General features: G+C 33.0%; 2 protein-coding genes across 3 annotated transcripts in view; one reads left to right on the forward strand and one right to left on the reverse strand.

The window, feature by feature from the left end:
- Positions 1–18,221, forward strand: part of LOC132735256 (probable ATP-dependent RNA helicase DDX46) — a 57,672-nt gene that overhangs the window by 6,642 nt on the left and 32,809 nt on the right. The window contains 6 exon segments of the mRNA XM_060722193.1: positions 36–89; positions 1,834–1,938; positions 2,574–2,639; positions 3,440–3,536; positions 7,526–7,646; positions 11,224–11,403. Coding sequence (XP_060578176.1) covers positions 36–89; positions 1,834–1,938; positions 2,574–2,639; positions 3,440–3,536; positions 7,526–7,646; positions 11,224–11,403 — 623 coding nt within the window.
- LOC132735254 (uncharacterized) lies at positions 15,018–18,117 on the reverse strand. Of its 2 annotated transcripts, none has more exons than XM_060722190.1 (2): positions 17,845–18,117; positions 15,018–15,766 (listed from the first exon to the last, which is right to left on the reverse strand). In XM_060722190.1, the coding sequence occupies exons 1-2, from the start codon at positions 17,845–17,847 to the stop codon at positions 15,248–15,250; spliced, it is 522 nt and encodes a 173-aa protein (XP_060578173.1). In that variant the 5' UTR covers positions 17,848–18,117; the 3' UTR covers positions 15,018–15,247. The 2 variants fall into 2 exon arrangements, with proteins under 2 accessions (XP_060578173.1, XP_060578172.1); XM_060722189.1 differs by lacking the exon at positions 17,845–18,117 and adding an exon at positions 15,978–16,159.

Here is an 18,221-nt window from a genome sequence, read left to right on the forward strand (position 1 = left end):
ATCATTGTAAAAAAATATATATTTTATATTTTCAGAGTGTGAATGAGGAAATAAAGAAGCCGGAACATACACCGATGGATACAAATAATGTATGTAGTTTAAATTACATTTCATTCTTATTTTGTAGTCTTCTGAAAAAATGAGGTTTGGGAGCATGGGGGGGGGGGGGGGGGGGGGGGGGGGGGGGGAGTTTTCCAGCTATTCTGGTTCTGGTAGTAATTTCCAAGATGTAAGGCTTGAAAATGTTTCTCAGACCAAATTTATATGTATTGAAACAGAGCACTGTAAATAAAGATTTACTTTATTTTATTTGATTCTTATAAATTGTTTCATGCCCACACATTGCTCGAACTTCAATATATCAGGAGCTGAGGAGCATATTGTTTTTGTTCTGTCAGTCTGTTAACAGACACTTTAAGCTTGATCATTACATTTTCATTCTATAACATATTCCTTCATATTTGGAGACAGCATACTTTAGGAAGAAAGATTAATTGTTACATTTTGACCATAAATCTTGTTGGAATTACCGTACCGCATGTATTGTAAAGCCACTTGAAGTTTTAGCTGGAGAGTCATCTTTTGACCTTTATAGTGTCAGTGTAATGTAATTCCTTACAAAAAAAGGATAACAATATCAATCACCTAACTTTGTGCAATAGTGAATACAATGTAGTTATTTATCTACAGTGATTTTGAGAAAAATAAATATCTGTTACAATTGAAAGCATTGTAAGTTTATGAATGATAGGTCCTTCATATAGTTTTCAGGAATTTTCTTTACAAATGTAGATCTAGCAATGATATGATATTGATGTGATATGTTTGTATATTGTAGAGTTCCAGTGGTAAAGTTACTATAATGATATAATGATGTGATATAATGATATGATATTGATGTGATATGTTTGTATATTCTAGAGTTCCAGTGGTAAAGTTACTATAATGATATAATGATGTGATATAATGATATAATATTGATGTGATATGTTTGTATATTCTAGAGTTCCAGTGGTAAAGTTACTATAATGATATAATGATGTGATATAATGATATAATATTGATGTGATATGTTTGTATATTGTAGAGTTCCAGTGGTAAAGTTACTATAATGATATAATGATGTGATATAATGATATGATATTGATGTGATATGTTTGTATATTCTAGAGTTCCAGTGGTAAAGTTACTATAATGATATAATGATGTGATATAATGATATGATATTGATGTGATATGTTTGTATATTTTAGAGTTCCAGTGGTAAAGTTACTATAATGTTTGTATATTCTAGAGTTCCAGTGGTAAAGTTACTATAATGATATAATGATGTGATATAATGATATAATATTGATGTGATATGTTTGTATATTCTAGAGTTCCAGTGGTAAAGTTACTATAATGATATAATGATGTGATATAATGATATGATATTGATGTGATATGTTTGTATATTTTAGAGTTCCAGTGGTAAAGTTACTATAATGTTTGTATATTCTAGAGTTCCAGTGGTAAAGTTACTATAATGATATAATGATGTGATATAATGATATAATATTGATGTGATATGTTTGTATATTCTAGAGTTCCAGTGGTAAAGTTACTATAATGATATAATGATGTGATATAATGATATGATATTGATGTGATATGTTTGTATATTCTAGAGTTCCAGTGGTAAAGTTACTATAATGATATAATGATGTGATATAATGATATAATATTGATGTGATATGTTTGTATATTCTAGAGTTCCAGCGGTAAAGTTACTATAATGATATAATGATGTGATATAATGATATAATATTGATGTGATATGTTTGTATATTTTAGAGTTCCAGTGGTAAAGTTACTATAATCACAGCTGTAGCCAAGAAGAAACCTGATCCTACAGTACAGAAAGGAGAACTTATGCTCAACAACACAGATCTAATGGAGGTATAGTGACACATTTCCCTCTTCGTATATGTATGTGTACATTCTTGCCACATAATAATGCTTTTAGGCAGACTAACTCAAAATTTTCATCTTGATATCTCTGGGCAGTTCCCAATAAATGGAGGCTGCTTGAGATTTTTAACGTTTTTAAGTTTCAGATTGTAATTTGGCTGAACTCTTAAGAAGTATATACATGTACTTTTAAAACAGTTACGAAATATTTATGAAAAATAAACGTTTTAATGACATTTCAAATCAGTTTTATCATGTTAACTTGCAATATCTATCTATAGACATATGATATTGAACATTTTGAAATAAGGATGATAATCTTGAACCTGATTCTTTAGAGTTTTTTACTTCAAACCATTTAGCCCGTTTTAATTCTGATGACGACTTTAAATTCATTTATGTGAGGAAACTGCCCAGCTAGCTTATAGAAGGTTAGTTAATCTGCATAAGTACCCATGGTTGTAATAATGTACTGAGATACCACGATTTTTTTCTAGGATTTTGGGAACAAGGAAAGTTCCCATTTGACAATTCTACAGTTTCACTGTGACTTAAAGCCAACTGCATGATCCTGATTCTTCATCTGTAAATTGTTACGGTATATTATTATTTTTTGTTTGTAGTACTCATCAGAGGAAGAAGAAGAGGATCTCGACTCCACGATGCTGAACATGATCAAGAAAAAGAAGGTAATCATGTTACCACTTTCCTGTCTTACATACAATCATTATATTATAAAATACATTGCTATCACAGATCACATTTAGATGTTTGAACTTGAAGATAAAGTTCAGAGTAGTGTTTATTAGTTACTTGATTACTTAATTGTCTAAGAATTTGAGCGATGGAACTATGAACAAAGAGGGTGGCTTTTTGAATGCTTACATGTTCAAACATAAGAAAAAATAGAGAGGAAAGCGTTATTTGGTTTATTACAGAATTTATTTTAGTTTGACAGTGTAAGAAGCTATAAGGTTATAGACACATTTTTGAATCTGTTCCTGGAACCAACCAGTACTGAGCAATGAGAGTAAAGATCTTTGCTCAAGGAAACAATGACTTGTCCCTGTTGGATTTGAACCCCTGCGGCTAGTGATTATTAGATTACGAGTTCGACTTGTTAGCAACTCGGCCATGACGCCATTTAATTTGTTTGATTGGAGTTTGATGTGACTTGACATCAAAAGATCACATGGTTGATATATAAGGCTCATTCTCCAAATTGTAGAAGCAGAATTTTTGTTGTATTACTCCACCCACATACATGACCATGGTAACGGTATCATTTGTAACACTTCAATCAATAGTACTTTGTAAGAATAGGTATTCTCATACTAAAATGATTTACAAAAATATTACAGGCTCGTAAAATGTTACAAAATAGTTTTATCGCTAAAATAGAGATATTTTGAATCTTTTATTTTGAAGTTATCTTCTACTTCGTTTTGTAGACTTGTATATGACATATACTTTTAATGTTTAATTTTAGGATCTGGCCACAACTGACCACAGTAAAGTGTATTATGCTCCATTTAGAAAAAACTTCTATGTGGAAGTTCCTGAACTAGCAAGGATGACACCAGAAGGTAAGTCGCAGTTTTATTGGTAAAGTTACAATATGCTGGAACCAAAATTGATAAGCTTTTGCCACCAGTACAGAGACATGCCAGCCTGTACTTCCATGCTGTCTGACCAGGCTACATATATTATTGCTAGCTCAATTTTTGGCCGGGTTGCACTGGTGCAAACCCGGGTTATAGTATGGTGAATGTTGGGCGGCGGGCGGGCGGGCGGGCGTCCGGGCGGGGCGGCGGGCCGCGGGAAAAAAACTTTCGTAACAGTTTTCTCAGCAACTACTTATCACAGCCTCTTGATATTTGGCAAACAGCATTGACACATGGTCCCATACTGTGGTATTTCGATTTCAGGTCTGTCGCTCATCCACTTCCTGTTTATCCACTTAGTTAAATTAGTTAGATTTTTTGACATTAATGGTCAATGGTAGGAAATTTTCGTAACAGTTTTCTCAGCAACTACTTATCACAGCCTCTTGATATTTGGCATACAGCATTGACACATGGTCCCATACCGTGGGATTGGATTTCAGTCTGTCTCTCATCCACTTCCTGTTTATCCACTTAGTTAAATTAGTTAGATTTTTAAACATTTTTGGTCAATGGTAGGAAATTTTCGTAACAGTTTTCTCAGCAACTACTTATCACAGTCTCTTGATATTTGGCATACAGCATTGACACATGGTCCCATACTGTGGGATTTGATTTCAGGTCTGTCGCTCATCCACTTTCTGTTTATCCACTTAGTTAAATTAGTTAGATTTTTTGACATTAATGGTCAATGGTAGGAAATTTTCATAACAGTTTTCTCAGCAACTACTTATCACAGCCTCTTGATATTTGGCATACAGCATTGACACATGGTCCCATAACTGTGGGATTTGATTTCAGGTCTGTCGCTCATCCACTTCCTGTTTATCCACTTAGTTAAATTAGTTAGATTTTTCAACATTAATGGTCAATGCTAGGAAATTTTCGTAACAGTTTTCTCAGCAACTACTTATCACAGCCTCTCGATATTTGGCATACAGCATTGACACATGGTCCCATACTGTGGGATTCGATTTCAGGTCTGTCGCTCATTCCACTTCCTGTTTATCCACTTAGTTAAATTAGTTAGATTTTTAAACATTATTGGTCAATGGTAGGAAATTTTCATAACAGTTTTCTCAGCAACTACTTATCACAGCCTCTTGATATTTGGCATACAGCATTGACACATGGTCCCATACTGTGGGATTTGATTTCAGGTCTGTCGCTCATCCACTTTCTGTTTATCCACTTAGTTAAATTAGTTAGATTTTATGACATTAATGGTCAATGGTAGGAAATTTTCGTAACAGTTTTCTCAGCAACTACTTATCACAGCCTCTTGATATTTGGCATACAGCATTGACACATGGTCCCATACTGTGGGATTTGATTTCAGGTCTGTCGCTCATCCACTTCCTGTTTATCCACTTAGTTAAATTAGTTAGATTTTTCGACATTAATGGTCAATGCTAGGAAATTTTCGTAACAGTTTTCTCAGCAACTACTTATCACAGCCTCTTGATATTTGGCATACAGCATTGACACATGGTCCCATACTGTGGGATTTGATTTCAGGTCTGTCGCTCATCCACTTCCTGTTTATCCACTTAGTTAAATTAGTTAGATTTTTTGACATTAATGGTCAATGGTAGGAAATTTTCGTAACAGTTTTCTCAGCAACTACTTATCACAGCCTCTTGATATTGGCATGCAGCATTGACACATGGTCCCATACTGTGGGATTCGATTTTAGGTGTGTAGCTAATCCACTTCCTTTTAACCTACTGAATTATATTTTCGACATTAATGGGTCAATGGAAATTTTTTTTCGTAACATCACAGCCTCATGATATTTGGTGTACAAATGCAACCCGGCCTTTTCTGTCTTTGACCCATTTTTTATTTTGATACAGAAAATTCCTTGATTTTCAAACTCACTGTTGCAAATTCGAACAGAGGGCAAATCCATTATACAAATTTAGCAGGTAAATAGTTCATATTAGAAAATAATGAATGAGTGTAGGTTCAATACTGAATTTATTGACCAAGTTGAAATAAATTAAATTAAGTGAGCCTCTCCAGAGCATAATATTATTTTATTCAAAGAGTTCAATAAATTTAGTAATGAAGCTACACAAATTTAGTATTTGATTGATCACAAGGGCTATTTAGGGTAAAAATGAATGACTTTTTTTATTGACCAGCCATAGCATAACGCTTACATTTAGCATGTCCTTTTGCTGTGTTTGTATAACACAAATGGCATCACATAAAAATATGTGCACGGCTGTGCAATACCATTTAATAACTTAACTAGGATAACAATATGAAAATTGCTGGAAAGCTTATCATCAAAAAAAGCATTTAGAAGACAAGAGGCATTATTCTTAAAGTTATATTTTTCGATTTATGCACCTTTTTAAATTTTTGACAAAATTGCCTATTGATTTGAATAATTTTAAAACTCTAAGATATCATATACTTCTTAACCTTTTCTTGACAAGGCACAGTTGTTTGACAAGGGGCATTATTCTGAAAGCTATCTATCTATATATATTTGGAGTTACTCCTCTTTAACTTAACTTCTTGACAAATTGCTTATTAAGTTAAATGATTTCCAAAGTATGAACGATATTATCAATGTGAAACTTGGAGCGCATCATGATTATGAACAGATACAGCTGTAAATCAAGGGGCATAATCCTGAAAGCAATTTATTACAGATATGCCCCATTTTAATTTACATTTTTAAGCAATTTTTACACTTTTAGTCAAAATAGCCATTTAATTGGATTGATTTCAAAGGTGAAAGATGAATCAACTTGAATTTTGGTCCTTGGAATACTTATTTGTCATGGCATGGCACAGTGGAAAGACAAGGGCATTATTCTGAAAGTTATATGTTTGAGTTATGCCCTTTTTAGCTCGACTTTTCTATGAAAAGGGGAGCTATCCTACTCGCCCCGGCGTCGGCGTCGGCGTCACACCTTGGTTAAGTTTTTCGTACCACCCCACTTTATTTCAGAAGTATTACAAGTATGGCTTTGAAACTTACCATACTTGTTCACCATCATAACCTCCATCTACAGACAAGAGTACATAACTCTGTCAAGGTTTTTGACAGAATTATGGCCCTTTTTTGACTTAGAAAGTGTATTGAGCTTGGTTAAGTTTTTTGTACCACCTCACTTTATTTCAAAACCATTGGAGGTATTGCTTTGAAACTGACCATACTTGTTTACCATCACGACCTTCATCAACAGACAAGAGGACATAACTCTGTCAAGGTTTTTGACAGAATTATGCCCCTTTTTGACTTAGAAAATACATTGAATATGGGTAAAATCCACTTATTGCCTTAACCCTTTGAGATATTGCTTTGAAACTTTTAATGCTATTTCACATCATTACCCCCATCTGTACGCAAGAGAAGGTAACTCTGTCAAGGATTTGTTTTAAAAATTAAGGCCTTTTATCGACTTAGAATCTTGGTTAAGTTTTTAGTACCAGTCCACTTTTTGACTGAACTGTTTGAGATATTAATTTGAAAGTTGGAATACTTGTTTACAATCATGATTCCCAAACATGTCCAGGAGAAGGTAATTCTGTCAAAGATTTTATTTGAATTATGGCCCTTAACTGTCAATGTTTTGTATAAGCAAGCACTAAAAAACTTAAAAAATCTAAAAAAATTCATTCCTATCCACTTGTTCACTTTACCATAAATTATGTCATATAAACATTGCTGTAATATTCAATTCAGTAAAATAATTCTTCACTAAATATCTTAATGCTCATGGCCATTGTTCACTTTAAAAATACAGAGATTCTTGTATTGCCTTTTACTGCAAAAACTTTTTTTATTGGCAAGCAATAAAAAAGTCGAGCGCGCTGTCTTACGGACAGCTCTTGTTTAACTTAGATAGTATATGATTTGTGCTGACTTTTCAATATCTATTATTTTACAGAAACTGAAGAATTAAGAACAGAGATGGAACAAATTAAAGTGCATGGAAAAGGCTGTCCTAAACCAGTCAGAGAATGGGCACAAGTTGGTGTCAGCAAAAAGGTTTTAGATTGTCTCAAAAAGTAAGTTAATATAATCTATGAATCTGGTTAAGATTAAATAAGAGATAAATTTCCATAGTTTGTAGCGTAAGTTTAATGTATTTTCATTTGTACACAGGCTTCCCCACTCAAGAGTGGTGTGAGGGGTGAAATGAGATATGTTTTTAACTTCCACTTGTCTGCCCACTGAAAGGTCAATGCTGCCATTTCAGTTTGGCATCAAAAGATCTGAGTTAAATCATAGTACAATGTATGCAGGAATTGGCAGGGATTTATTAGCATATGATTATTATCTATTGGGCAGAGTTTTTTAGCCTGACTATTCAAAGAATAGGGAGAGCTTTTGTACTCACCCAAGCATAGGTGTCACACTTTGTTAAATTTTTGCATGCAAGTTGGTATCTTCAAAATTACTGAGAAGGGAATGGGATGAAGATTTCACAAACTTATTTGAGAGTATAAAAGGTCACTGTTCAAGGCCCATAACTCTAATATTGATTTTGACAAAAGTATAGCCCATAAAAAATACTGCATTATACAGAATCTTGTTTTACAATTAAGCTCTGAGAATAGTCGAGCACACTGTCCTACTGTCAGCTCTTGTTATTTCACCGCTATTTATTGGGATGATGGGTGGGAAGCACAGGGGTACAAATGATTGGTGCATAAATTGTCAAATTGATTAATATCATTAATGTTACATAATGATGACATATGCTATTGTCTATTGTCATCCATTTCTGTCTCAAATTAATTATGTAAAGGTTTACATATTTTCAGTAAAACCGGTTGAAGGTTGGAAATAAAAGCCAAAACAGTTACATTTTTGTATAGAATATTCTTACCTGAAAAATTATGCATCCTTTTTATGCCTAAGGCAGCAATACAGCATAAAGGTTTTGAAACAAACACAGCATTAAATCACTAACTTTCTTGCTCCTTCTGGTGCTTAGTTCTTTTGGAAAAACAGGTTATTACAGTGTAGAAACAGGGTTATTACATGTTGTTATTGGCACAGCATCTATAGGAACCTTTAGGATGTAACTGCCAGTCAGTCTATGACAGAATTGCTATAACATACAAACTGTAATATAGCTTTGACGAAGGTCATCAAAACAATTCTTTAAACTTTTAATCATAAGTACATCTGAAAGGGAGATGTTTTTAAAATAGAAATTATTATGTTATTTCTTATGGCCAACAGGTATTCATTTATTAATGATGCTTGCAAAGTTAACCATTTCAACTTTGTGCTTAATTTAATATACCAAATTATATGAAGATCTAATATGATTTAATGAAAATTTAAGACCTAGAATGCAATATGTATGATGATTCTCAAGATGTATAAATGATTAAGTGATCGAATTTCATCAAAACATTTCATTTCCCTCAATGCATGCCCCCACCCCACTCCACGTGATAATCAGCTAGCTGTTGAACATGCTTATGTCTTAGTTATTGGACACAGCTGGACATACAGTGTTATCCCTGACCCTGTGTATGATGACCATATCAAGATGACCTAACTGATGCAGGAACAATGTAAACAATTTAAAATTCAAGGTTACAGAAAGTCATTGACCTTTAAGGATGTTTGTGAAATAACTTCAGAGTGCATTGTGGGAATTTCAAAGTGACCAAAACAATATCTAATGCATGCAAGAGTCATGCCACTTGCTTGATGGCCAAGGTGAGCTTTGATGGTCAGTCACTGACCATCTGTATGTCGATGACCGCCAAACCGGTCAAAGTTCAAAATAAATTCATATGGAAGATAATTTTAGAGTATTTACTAAATTTCTTGATGTAATACTAATACCATATTGTAAACAATGAGATAAGAAATTTTTGCAATGTAAGTGATATATTTGACCTCAGATGTTATCAAATGTTATAAAATGAATACATTTAGTAAATGACATTTGTCCAAACGCTTTGTATACATAATTATCATTAATAGTTAATTAATGAAATTTTTTAATTAATTTGTTTATTTTTTTATTTATTTTTTTTATTTTTTGATAAAGGTAGCATTTGCCGTTTTGAAACTTAAAGCGTGTATTTTAAAATGAGATGTTAAGTTTTAGATTTAATTTTTTAACATCTACGGCTTTTTGTCTCAGGTAGTGGAAGGGGCTTTCCCTTAAATTTTGGGAAAAAATGACACAGTGTTGACCTGCAGTAGAAGGGGGAAAAAAGCACTGTCGATCATTCAACTCATTATCAGTACAGATAAAATAGAACATATTTAGGTCACTCAAATATTTGCCACTAATCTATAGTACATCTACTATGAATTATTGATACTAAGTGTATTTTTTCACTTTTAAGTTACTTCTTTTTCTTGGAAAATAAAACAATTTGAAATTTTTTTGAAGTTTTATTTCTCCATTTTCTATGATTTTGAATTTAAAGTTGTGAAATTTAGCCTTGAAGAATCGGCTGAAATATATTTTATGTCTTTGTAAATGTGGTTAAATTTTGGATTTAAAGTAGCACACCTCCAGATTCATGCTTATTTTCATGAAAATGTTAAAAAATGTATTCAAAAGTAAAATATTGTAAACAAAGAAAATAATTTAAACATTGCAACCAACACTTACAGTCCGCCCAAATTACCACAAAAGGTCAAAATACACAAAAATAGCCTTTACTGTGTCAGACACACTGTAGAAATTTGGTGATAGATACATGTACTGCAAAATCAGTCATTAATTGCCAATAACATGTAAACTATTAATTGAATCTTGAATCTTTTAACTTTCTTTAAATCTTAATTTTAAAGTTAATTTTTTTCAAGTTTGATTTTCTTGAAATATTTTGGCTCAACTGGTGGCATGCAGCTTTAAATGTACTTGCTTTTTTTAATACCATGGAAAGTGACAAAGTTTGCTGCCTTAGTTCAATCTTTAAAGAGTGGAACATCTTCAGGAGCTAGTTTACACAGGCTTGAGCTGCTGTATGTTTACACTGGCTTGAGCTGCCGTATGTATACACAGGCTTGAGCAGCCGTATGTATACACTAGCTTGAGCTGCCGTATGTATACACTGGCTTGAGCTGCCGTATGTATACATTGGCTTGAGCTGCTGTATGTATACACTGGCTTGAGCTGCCGTATGTATACACAGGCTTGAGCTGCTGTATGTATACACAGGCTTGAGCTGCCGTATGTATACACAGGCTTGAGCTGCTGTATGTATACACTGGCTTGAGCTGCCGTATGTATACACTGGCTTGAGCTGTCATATGTATACACTGGCTTTAGCTGCCGTATGTATACACTGGCTTGAGCTGCCGTATGTATACACAGGCTTGAGCTGCCGTATGTATACACTGGCTTGAGCTGCCGTATGCATACACTGGCTTGAGCTGCCGTATGCATACACTGGCTTGAGCTGCCGTATGCATACACTGGCTTGAGCTGCCGTATGCATACGCTGGCTTTAGCTGCCGTATGCATACACTGGCTTGAGCTGCAATATACATACACTGGCTTGAGATGCTTTATGTATACACTGGCTTGAGCAGCCAAATGTATACTTAAAATGATTATGTTCAATACAATAATGTAATGACTCTAAAATTTGTTTACAGGAACCTTTTTGAGAAGCCAACACCCATTCAGGCACAGGCAATACCTGCAGTAATGTCAGGCAGGGATCTGATTGGTATAGCCAAGACTGGAAGTGGTAAAACACTGGCGTTTTTACTACCAATGTTTAGACATATACTGGATCAACCAGAGCTAGATGATGAAGATGGACCTATAGGTTTGTCATTTCTTTTCTTATTCAGCGATGAAACCCACATGTACTGATTTTATTGAAATACGTTTGTCACAAATCAAGTGTACACATAACGAGTATGCCTGTTGTGTTACAGACAATGTATCCTAAGTTCTATTTGTATGTGTGGATTTTATGTTCCGTGGAACATTTCGGTGGAGTGCATAGTTACTGGTTTGTTCTTCCTTTCATCCTTACTGCTTGTTCTTCTGTTTCTTTTCCTGTTTCCAGTTACACCTGCATTTATAGACTGTTGTCATATATATTTGATGTGGTGGTATCTACCATGGTACTTTGTTTCAGGTCAATTTGGCTAAAAATAGATTTTCCAACTTTTCTTGTTATAGTTGGCCCATGTTTTTAACTGTGACAAAACAGTGTTGGGAAGAATTTATAGGTGTATCTTATATCCTTGTTGTTGTGAATGTTGGTTGGTTGGTTGGTCAGATTGGTTGGTTTTAGGAGTGATAATGATAATTATCATTGACCTTTAGCAAGTTGTAGGGAGTGTTCATTATCTTTATCCATTTATTAAATAGGAAATATCTACCTTTAACCTGGTGGGGGGGGGGATCCATACTGTAAGGAAGGATAGTGGTTCTACACAATAATGTCTAATAGATAAATAATATGCATATATGACCACCGAGGGTCTTTACAACCAGAAAATTTTAAAAAGTCAGCGACAATTAATGCGTTTGTGTGACTCAAAATGTAGCAAAACAAACATAGATGTTTTGGGGATTACATTCTTGTTATCTATCTATCGTAGATAATTATGGAAATTATATTGTGGTTGAATATCAAACTGTAAGGAATTGCATGGGGAGTGGCATTCTCATTTACTAACCAATTTTAACATAGGAGTTTAAAAACTCATTGAAATTTTTACTTGAAATTTTACTTGTGAACTGCACATTGGAGAGTACATATTCTTTAAAGAGTTTCTTTTTAAAATTTTGGCCTACACAGTCATACTCAGTGAAAGTCCACCTTTAAAGCGACTCCACTGAGGTATTTTGACATGAAAAGACCAGAAATATTTTTCCGAGACTTGTGTACTCAACTTAATCTAATGTAGGTATGGACAAATAACTTAGTGCAGATTTCAGACCCCTTCTTCACTCTGTTTTCCAAGTTGCGTCAATTTTCACACTAAGCAACCTAAAAATATAGCAATAAAATCAATTTTCAATTTCACGCTTAGTTTATTACATTGTTATCTTTTGCAGATTTTATATTTGTAAGTGCATCACTTGGTCTGTGGAAGAATTTCAAATTTTATGGGATATTTTTTTCGGCTTTTTTATGGAACTCACTGGAGCTCCTTTAAAATGAAGGGTGATACACTCATCTAAAAACATTTTGATGGCATATTCATTGTATATTCCCTGTTATTATGAGAGAAACATCTGCTGTAAACATTATGGAATGAATGCAAGTTGAACATACACTTGGGGAATGGTGTACTCGTTGAATATGTATATCTACCTAATAAATATCAAATATCCTAAAAGGCTGGTAAAATGGGAAAACTTTCCATTATTCATAACAATATAACATTGACATTTGTTTGTTCGCACATGCATTTCAATTAGTTTGTACATGTACTTGCTAAGTTGAAAAGTATTCTCCAATTACTGCTTTGTTTTTTTGTTGTTTTTTATTAAATTGTGAATTCTTTATGCAAATTCATATAAAATGTAATTCTTTCTAAAGTTTGGTCTTTCTTGGTTGTGAAACATTTTTTGGGGATTTGTATAGGATTTTATGATTTTCGTTGGTCAATGCACATTATGTGCAGGTTTCTGACCATTCAAATACCTGATTCAGAAAATTTCTTTATAACCTTGCACCTTGATGTTCTAGATTTTGCACAATATAATATAATTCCTTGCTGCATGTTGACTTAAAGGCCCATTATGCCTCAGAAATCATTTTTATTTCACAAAAACTTCAAATGTTTTGGACTCGATTATTTAATATCTTGTTACAGTTTTACTCATTTGCCATATAGATGAACTATCTTTTGCTTTCTTTGCTCTGTTGGAAATTCATATAATCACAGTGAATTAGTATTTTGTATGGAAGACAAAATACTATGTTTGTTTACATTTTGCTACCTTTACGACACATTACTGTACATTCAATGCTACTTTCTTCAGCAGTTAAACATCTTACATGCTCTAAATCCATTATTAAAACATTATTAAACACATGTTTGACATTTCTAAAGAATTTAAAAAATATGGATTTCTGAGGCATAATGTGCCTTTAATTGAGACTGCTCAGATATAGTGACTGTATATTGAATACATTGTATATATTTTATACATGTTGCATAATTCATAAAATTGTAGTCATTTATCTATATGATCAGTGAAAAAAATTGATATATATATTCATTTTTGATTTTTACCTGAAATTACTGTTGAATATTTAACAGATCTGAATACGAATTAATAATTTTCATTACTAAATAATAACATGATGTAAATAAAATTTTGATTTGATTAACTTTCATATTGAAAGTTAACTGTTTTGTCTAAAATTGTTGTACACATGATGTTTTGCTATTAAATTTTAAAATACTTGTTGGCAAGTTGATCAACTCTCCTTGATTCGCCTGCCAAAGATTACAATGTTTATTTACATGAAAGTTTGGAGAAAGTGGATTACTCTCTCTGATTAAAAGTGTGATAGGTCAAAGTTTACTTGGACAAGTAAAGTGGGACATGGGAGAAATGCATTTGTCTACCATTCCCATACCCCTATATTATATTTTTTTTTCTAAGATAAATAAAAAAAAAGGTCATAGGTCATACATATTCTCTACTGAGTCATGGTCAGTGGTTTAAAAGAATTAATATTTGACTTAAAACTTTAAGATTTCAAAGCATTTTTTATCCAAGTATTTAGAAAGAATATATTAATTGATAAAGGTTTAATGATGGAATAGATTGATGTGTTGCTCTTACTCATAAAATCCAGTGAAAAATATTTCAAAATTAGTTTAAAAACAGAAAACAAATCAGAATGCTCATATTAAAGATTTTATTAACATATTAACTGTTGTCATTTATTTATTTATTTATTTAACCCAGCCATGGAAATAATATTAAAGGACTGTAACTGCCACAAGTATGGAACTGAACTAGTTTGCACATAGCCATTCTCCACAACCCCTAGAAGACCTAGTCTGCAAATCTGTTCAGTTTGACTTGACTTTATTTTGTAACCTGTTCAGTTTTAGTAGTTTTATTCTGAAATTCCTTGAAATACATTAAAATCTGGAAAAAGTGTGATCCCTCGGAAGCTTAAATCACAATAAAATTACACGAAAATTTCAGAGTCTGTACCCTTCAGGTCTGCTGGGGGCAAAAGATTCTACCCATGTGACCATTGCGGACCATGATCAGCCGGCATGTCCGTGCGATCTGATCATGGTCTGCATCGTTCACTATTCAGTCTTTACATAATTTTGAAATTTTCCCTAAAAATGATTTATATAGGCAAGTCCATTTAAGATATTTAGTGTGACAAGTGTGATTAAAAGCAGGAAAAGTCCATTCTACAAATTTTGCAGGGATAAACGATAACATCAATGAGGTATAACTGTATTGCAAAGAATCCTTTAAATATAACATTATGCATTATTTAAAAAAAAACATCATAATACTTGTATAATAAATAATTGTTTGTAATTTACAATTCCAAAGCAAAGTTACATTTACACATACAAGTCATGTAGTTTACTTCGGCACTGTGCACCAATAACACCATATTTTCCATCACGCAATAAAAAAATCTCAGGTTAAATTATGCATCTGTATTTAATAAACAGTCACAACAGTAACAGATTCAACAAATGTGACAGTTTTGATTGGTCGGTTTGCAAGCATGTCATTTCGCGGGTCATTTCGACCAGACTTTAAAACACTTTTTATTCCTCCTGTTAAACTCATGGACCTTGAATCCCTGCGGGCATTATCGTTATGCAGGTGACCGCACACTGGTAGGCAAGTGTTGCACGAATGCATTGTTCTATCATGTTCGTTGGTATTGAAGATTGGCACAACACTAGATGCGTCCGTAGACTCCTGATTTCGTGAGTCATGTGAGAAGAATAAAATCCGAGTATTTTTAATGTGAATGTTATCGCTAGGCTTTGAACTGTTCATACATGCATCACAGTGATGTTGTTCATTATGCAGAGAATTTTCGAGCATGTCCGCAGAACAATTTACCTCTGAGTTCTGGTTTTCGTAAGTTTCGTTACTATCATTCTCGTCTGAGTATTTTGTCGGCATCTCTCCCGATGACAGGGGAACATTCATGCTAGATGAGCAACCCTGAAATACAAAAGTTTTATAAGTCCATCATACTGTACATTTATTATTACTATACAAAGTACAATGTAATTATCTTGTAAATGTAGACATGTCCAGAATAACATTAGCAAAATATGTACTTTAATCATATCTCCTTGATATTGGAAAAAAAAAAATAGGAGCACTTAAATTTAAAAAGTAACATGCAATTGTATGTATTATTTGTACTCACCATCATTTTCTAATTGCCATATAATTAATTTTGTCTTTAAAATGAAATTATGCTTATTTCCAACAAGGATGTTTCCTTATGAATGTTCTTGAAACAAATAATGTGTGCATAAATACAATCTGTTTGGACAGTCACATGGGACCAAGACTGTCCTTGATTTATGAAACCAAACAAGTATTACAAAAATAATAATAATAATAGCCATACTATTCCGATAATAAATTGACCTTATACTCACAAATTTTAGGAATTTGGGATTTTCGGAATAGTTACTGATATTTTCTCTTGTCAGCGTCTTATGTCTGGGGTAATGACGTCAATTTGTTTCACGTGTTTACTTTAGACGTGAGTCAAGTCTGTATTTATCCCTTGTCACTCTTCCTGTGGGGTAGCTTGAGAGGTTTGGGATGATAGCATATCTCTAAGAGTATCATTATAGTGATAGGGGTTTCATTTCGTCTGCCTCTTCTATCTATTCCCTTTAATAACGTGACATTTTGGAGATCTTACTTCCTTATTCAGAGGAAGATTTAAAATTGCTGAAATCATCATGGTGATCTATGGAATAGTTTCTACATTTGCAAAACAATCCTGTGTAGTTTCTAGGTATTACCATTATTTGATGAAAACATTAAGAATTAATATTATGAACAATCCTTGTTTCCTAGATATAACCACTATTATATGAAAACATTAAGAATTAATACTGTAGGCTTTGTGTTATGCAAATACATTATGTAACCAAAAGGTCTGTTTATACTTATTCAGATGTACCTACCAAGGGTCTGTACTTTTGTTCTGTTTTTTTTTTTTAAGTTGAATGGGTCAAGGTCACTTGGGCTAAAAAATGTTGTTGTTGTTTTTCAAAAATCTTTTATTTAATAAATTGAAATATTTGGTTACCATTTCTGGACCTGAACTTGGTGAAGAGAAAATTCAACAACAATAAAACAGTAGGTTTTATGTCCCTGCAATGAATTGGTGGGGAGGGACTGGTAAACTTAATCATTATAAAGGGAAGTGTCATGTGGAAGACCCAGGTCTCAAGCTCGAAAGTCAAGGTCAAAAAAAGTGATTATACATGCATGATGGGATTTCAAAAAATATAAGCACATATGATCACCATAAGTAGACAATGTGACAAGTTGCATGTACACTTCTTTCAAAGGTCTTACTTGGAGGTCATTGGCCAAATTCTTTCTATGGTATCACTTTTGTCATTACTTGATAGATTGTCTTAATATTTGGCACATCTCTTCACAACAGTCAGACAAATTGTGTCACTTGCAAATGAAGAGTTATGTTGACATCTTTAAGGTCAAGGTTATTTTCAAAGATCAAGTCCTGTTTGCCTATACCTACGGTCAATTGGCATATCACAGTCAGACAATGTATCATGCGTAAAACCTATGTATACACTGTCAAGGTCAAGGTTGCACTTGGAGGTCAAAGGTCAACTCATGTTTGTGCACAATCATTTTAGCTTATAACCCACTTTTTTGCCTAGATGTATTGTCAAAACATTAGCAGATGTTTTCGCCAGAGTCAGATGGTATTTTTCGCACAACACCCAAGACAAGGAGGTAAAATTGTCATATGGCAGGGTATCTGTGTCCTGTTGACATATTTCTTGGTGTTTATTTTTCAAAAAAAAATCTTCTTTTATTAACCAATGTCCAAGATATTATTATTATTAATTATTACCTTTTTGTTGGGTTTATCAAATCTATAGGTCAAGGTATCTCAGGGAAGAAATAGACATTGATACATATAATTGCACCCGGGCAACATTTATTGGCCTTAGTCTAAAGGTTATATTTGTTTTACAAAAAAAAAAAAAAAAAAAAAAATATTTTAATGTACTCACCATTTGTTTTCTCTATAATTTCCTACATGAAATATACACTACAAAGGTCGTAGAAACTGTCATGTCATTCCATATATTTAAGTTTAACAAGTATATTCTCAGTTTGCTTGTTTCAAAACCTCATCATTTATTTAGTGTTGTCTTCACTTGCTTTTGTATTATGCACTTCCTGTGTCCGTTTCATGAAATACTATATCCTGTATGCTTAAAACTGCTGAAACACTCTTTTTAATGTTCACTCTTTATTTATTTAAAACTTGTTGTTACTTTTTTCCTAACACTAAAATGTTTATCTGAATATATGTATGTATAGCTCTGATCAACATACACTTTTTAGAAAATCGCTTTGTAAATATGTTCTTTACCAGAAATTAAAA

The sequence above is a fragment of the Ruditapes philippinarum genome, unplaced genomic scaffold, assembly GCF_026571515.1.
Source record: "Ruditapes philippinarum isolate M1 unplaced genomic scaffold, ASM2657151v2 ctg2262_1_1_1_1, whole genome shotgun sequence".
In the NCBI taxonomy this organism is placed as follows: domain Eukaryota; kingdom Metazoa; phylum Mollusca; class Bivalvia; order Venerida; family Veneridae; genus Ruditapes; species Ruditapes philippinarum.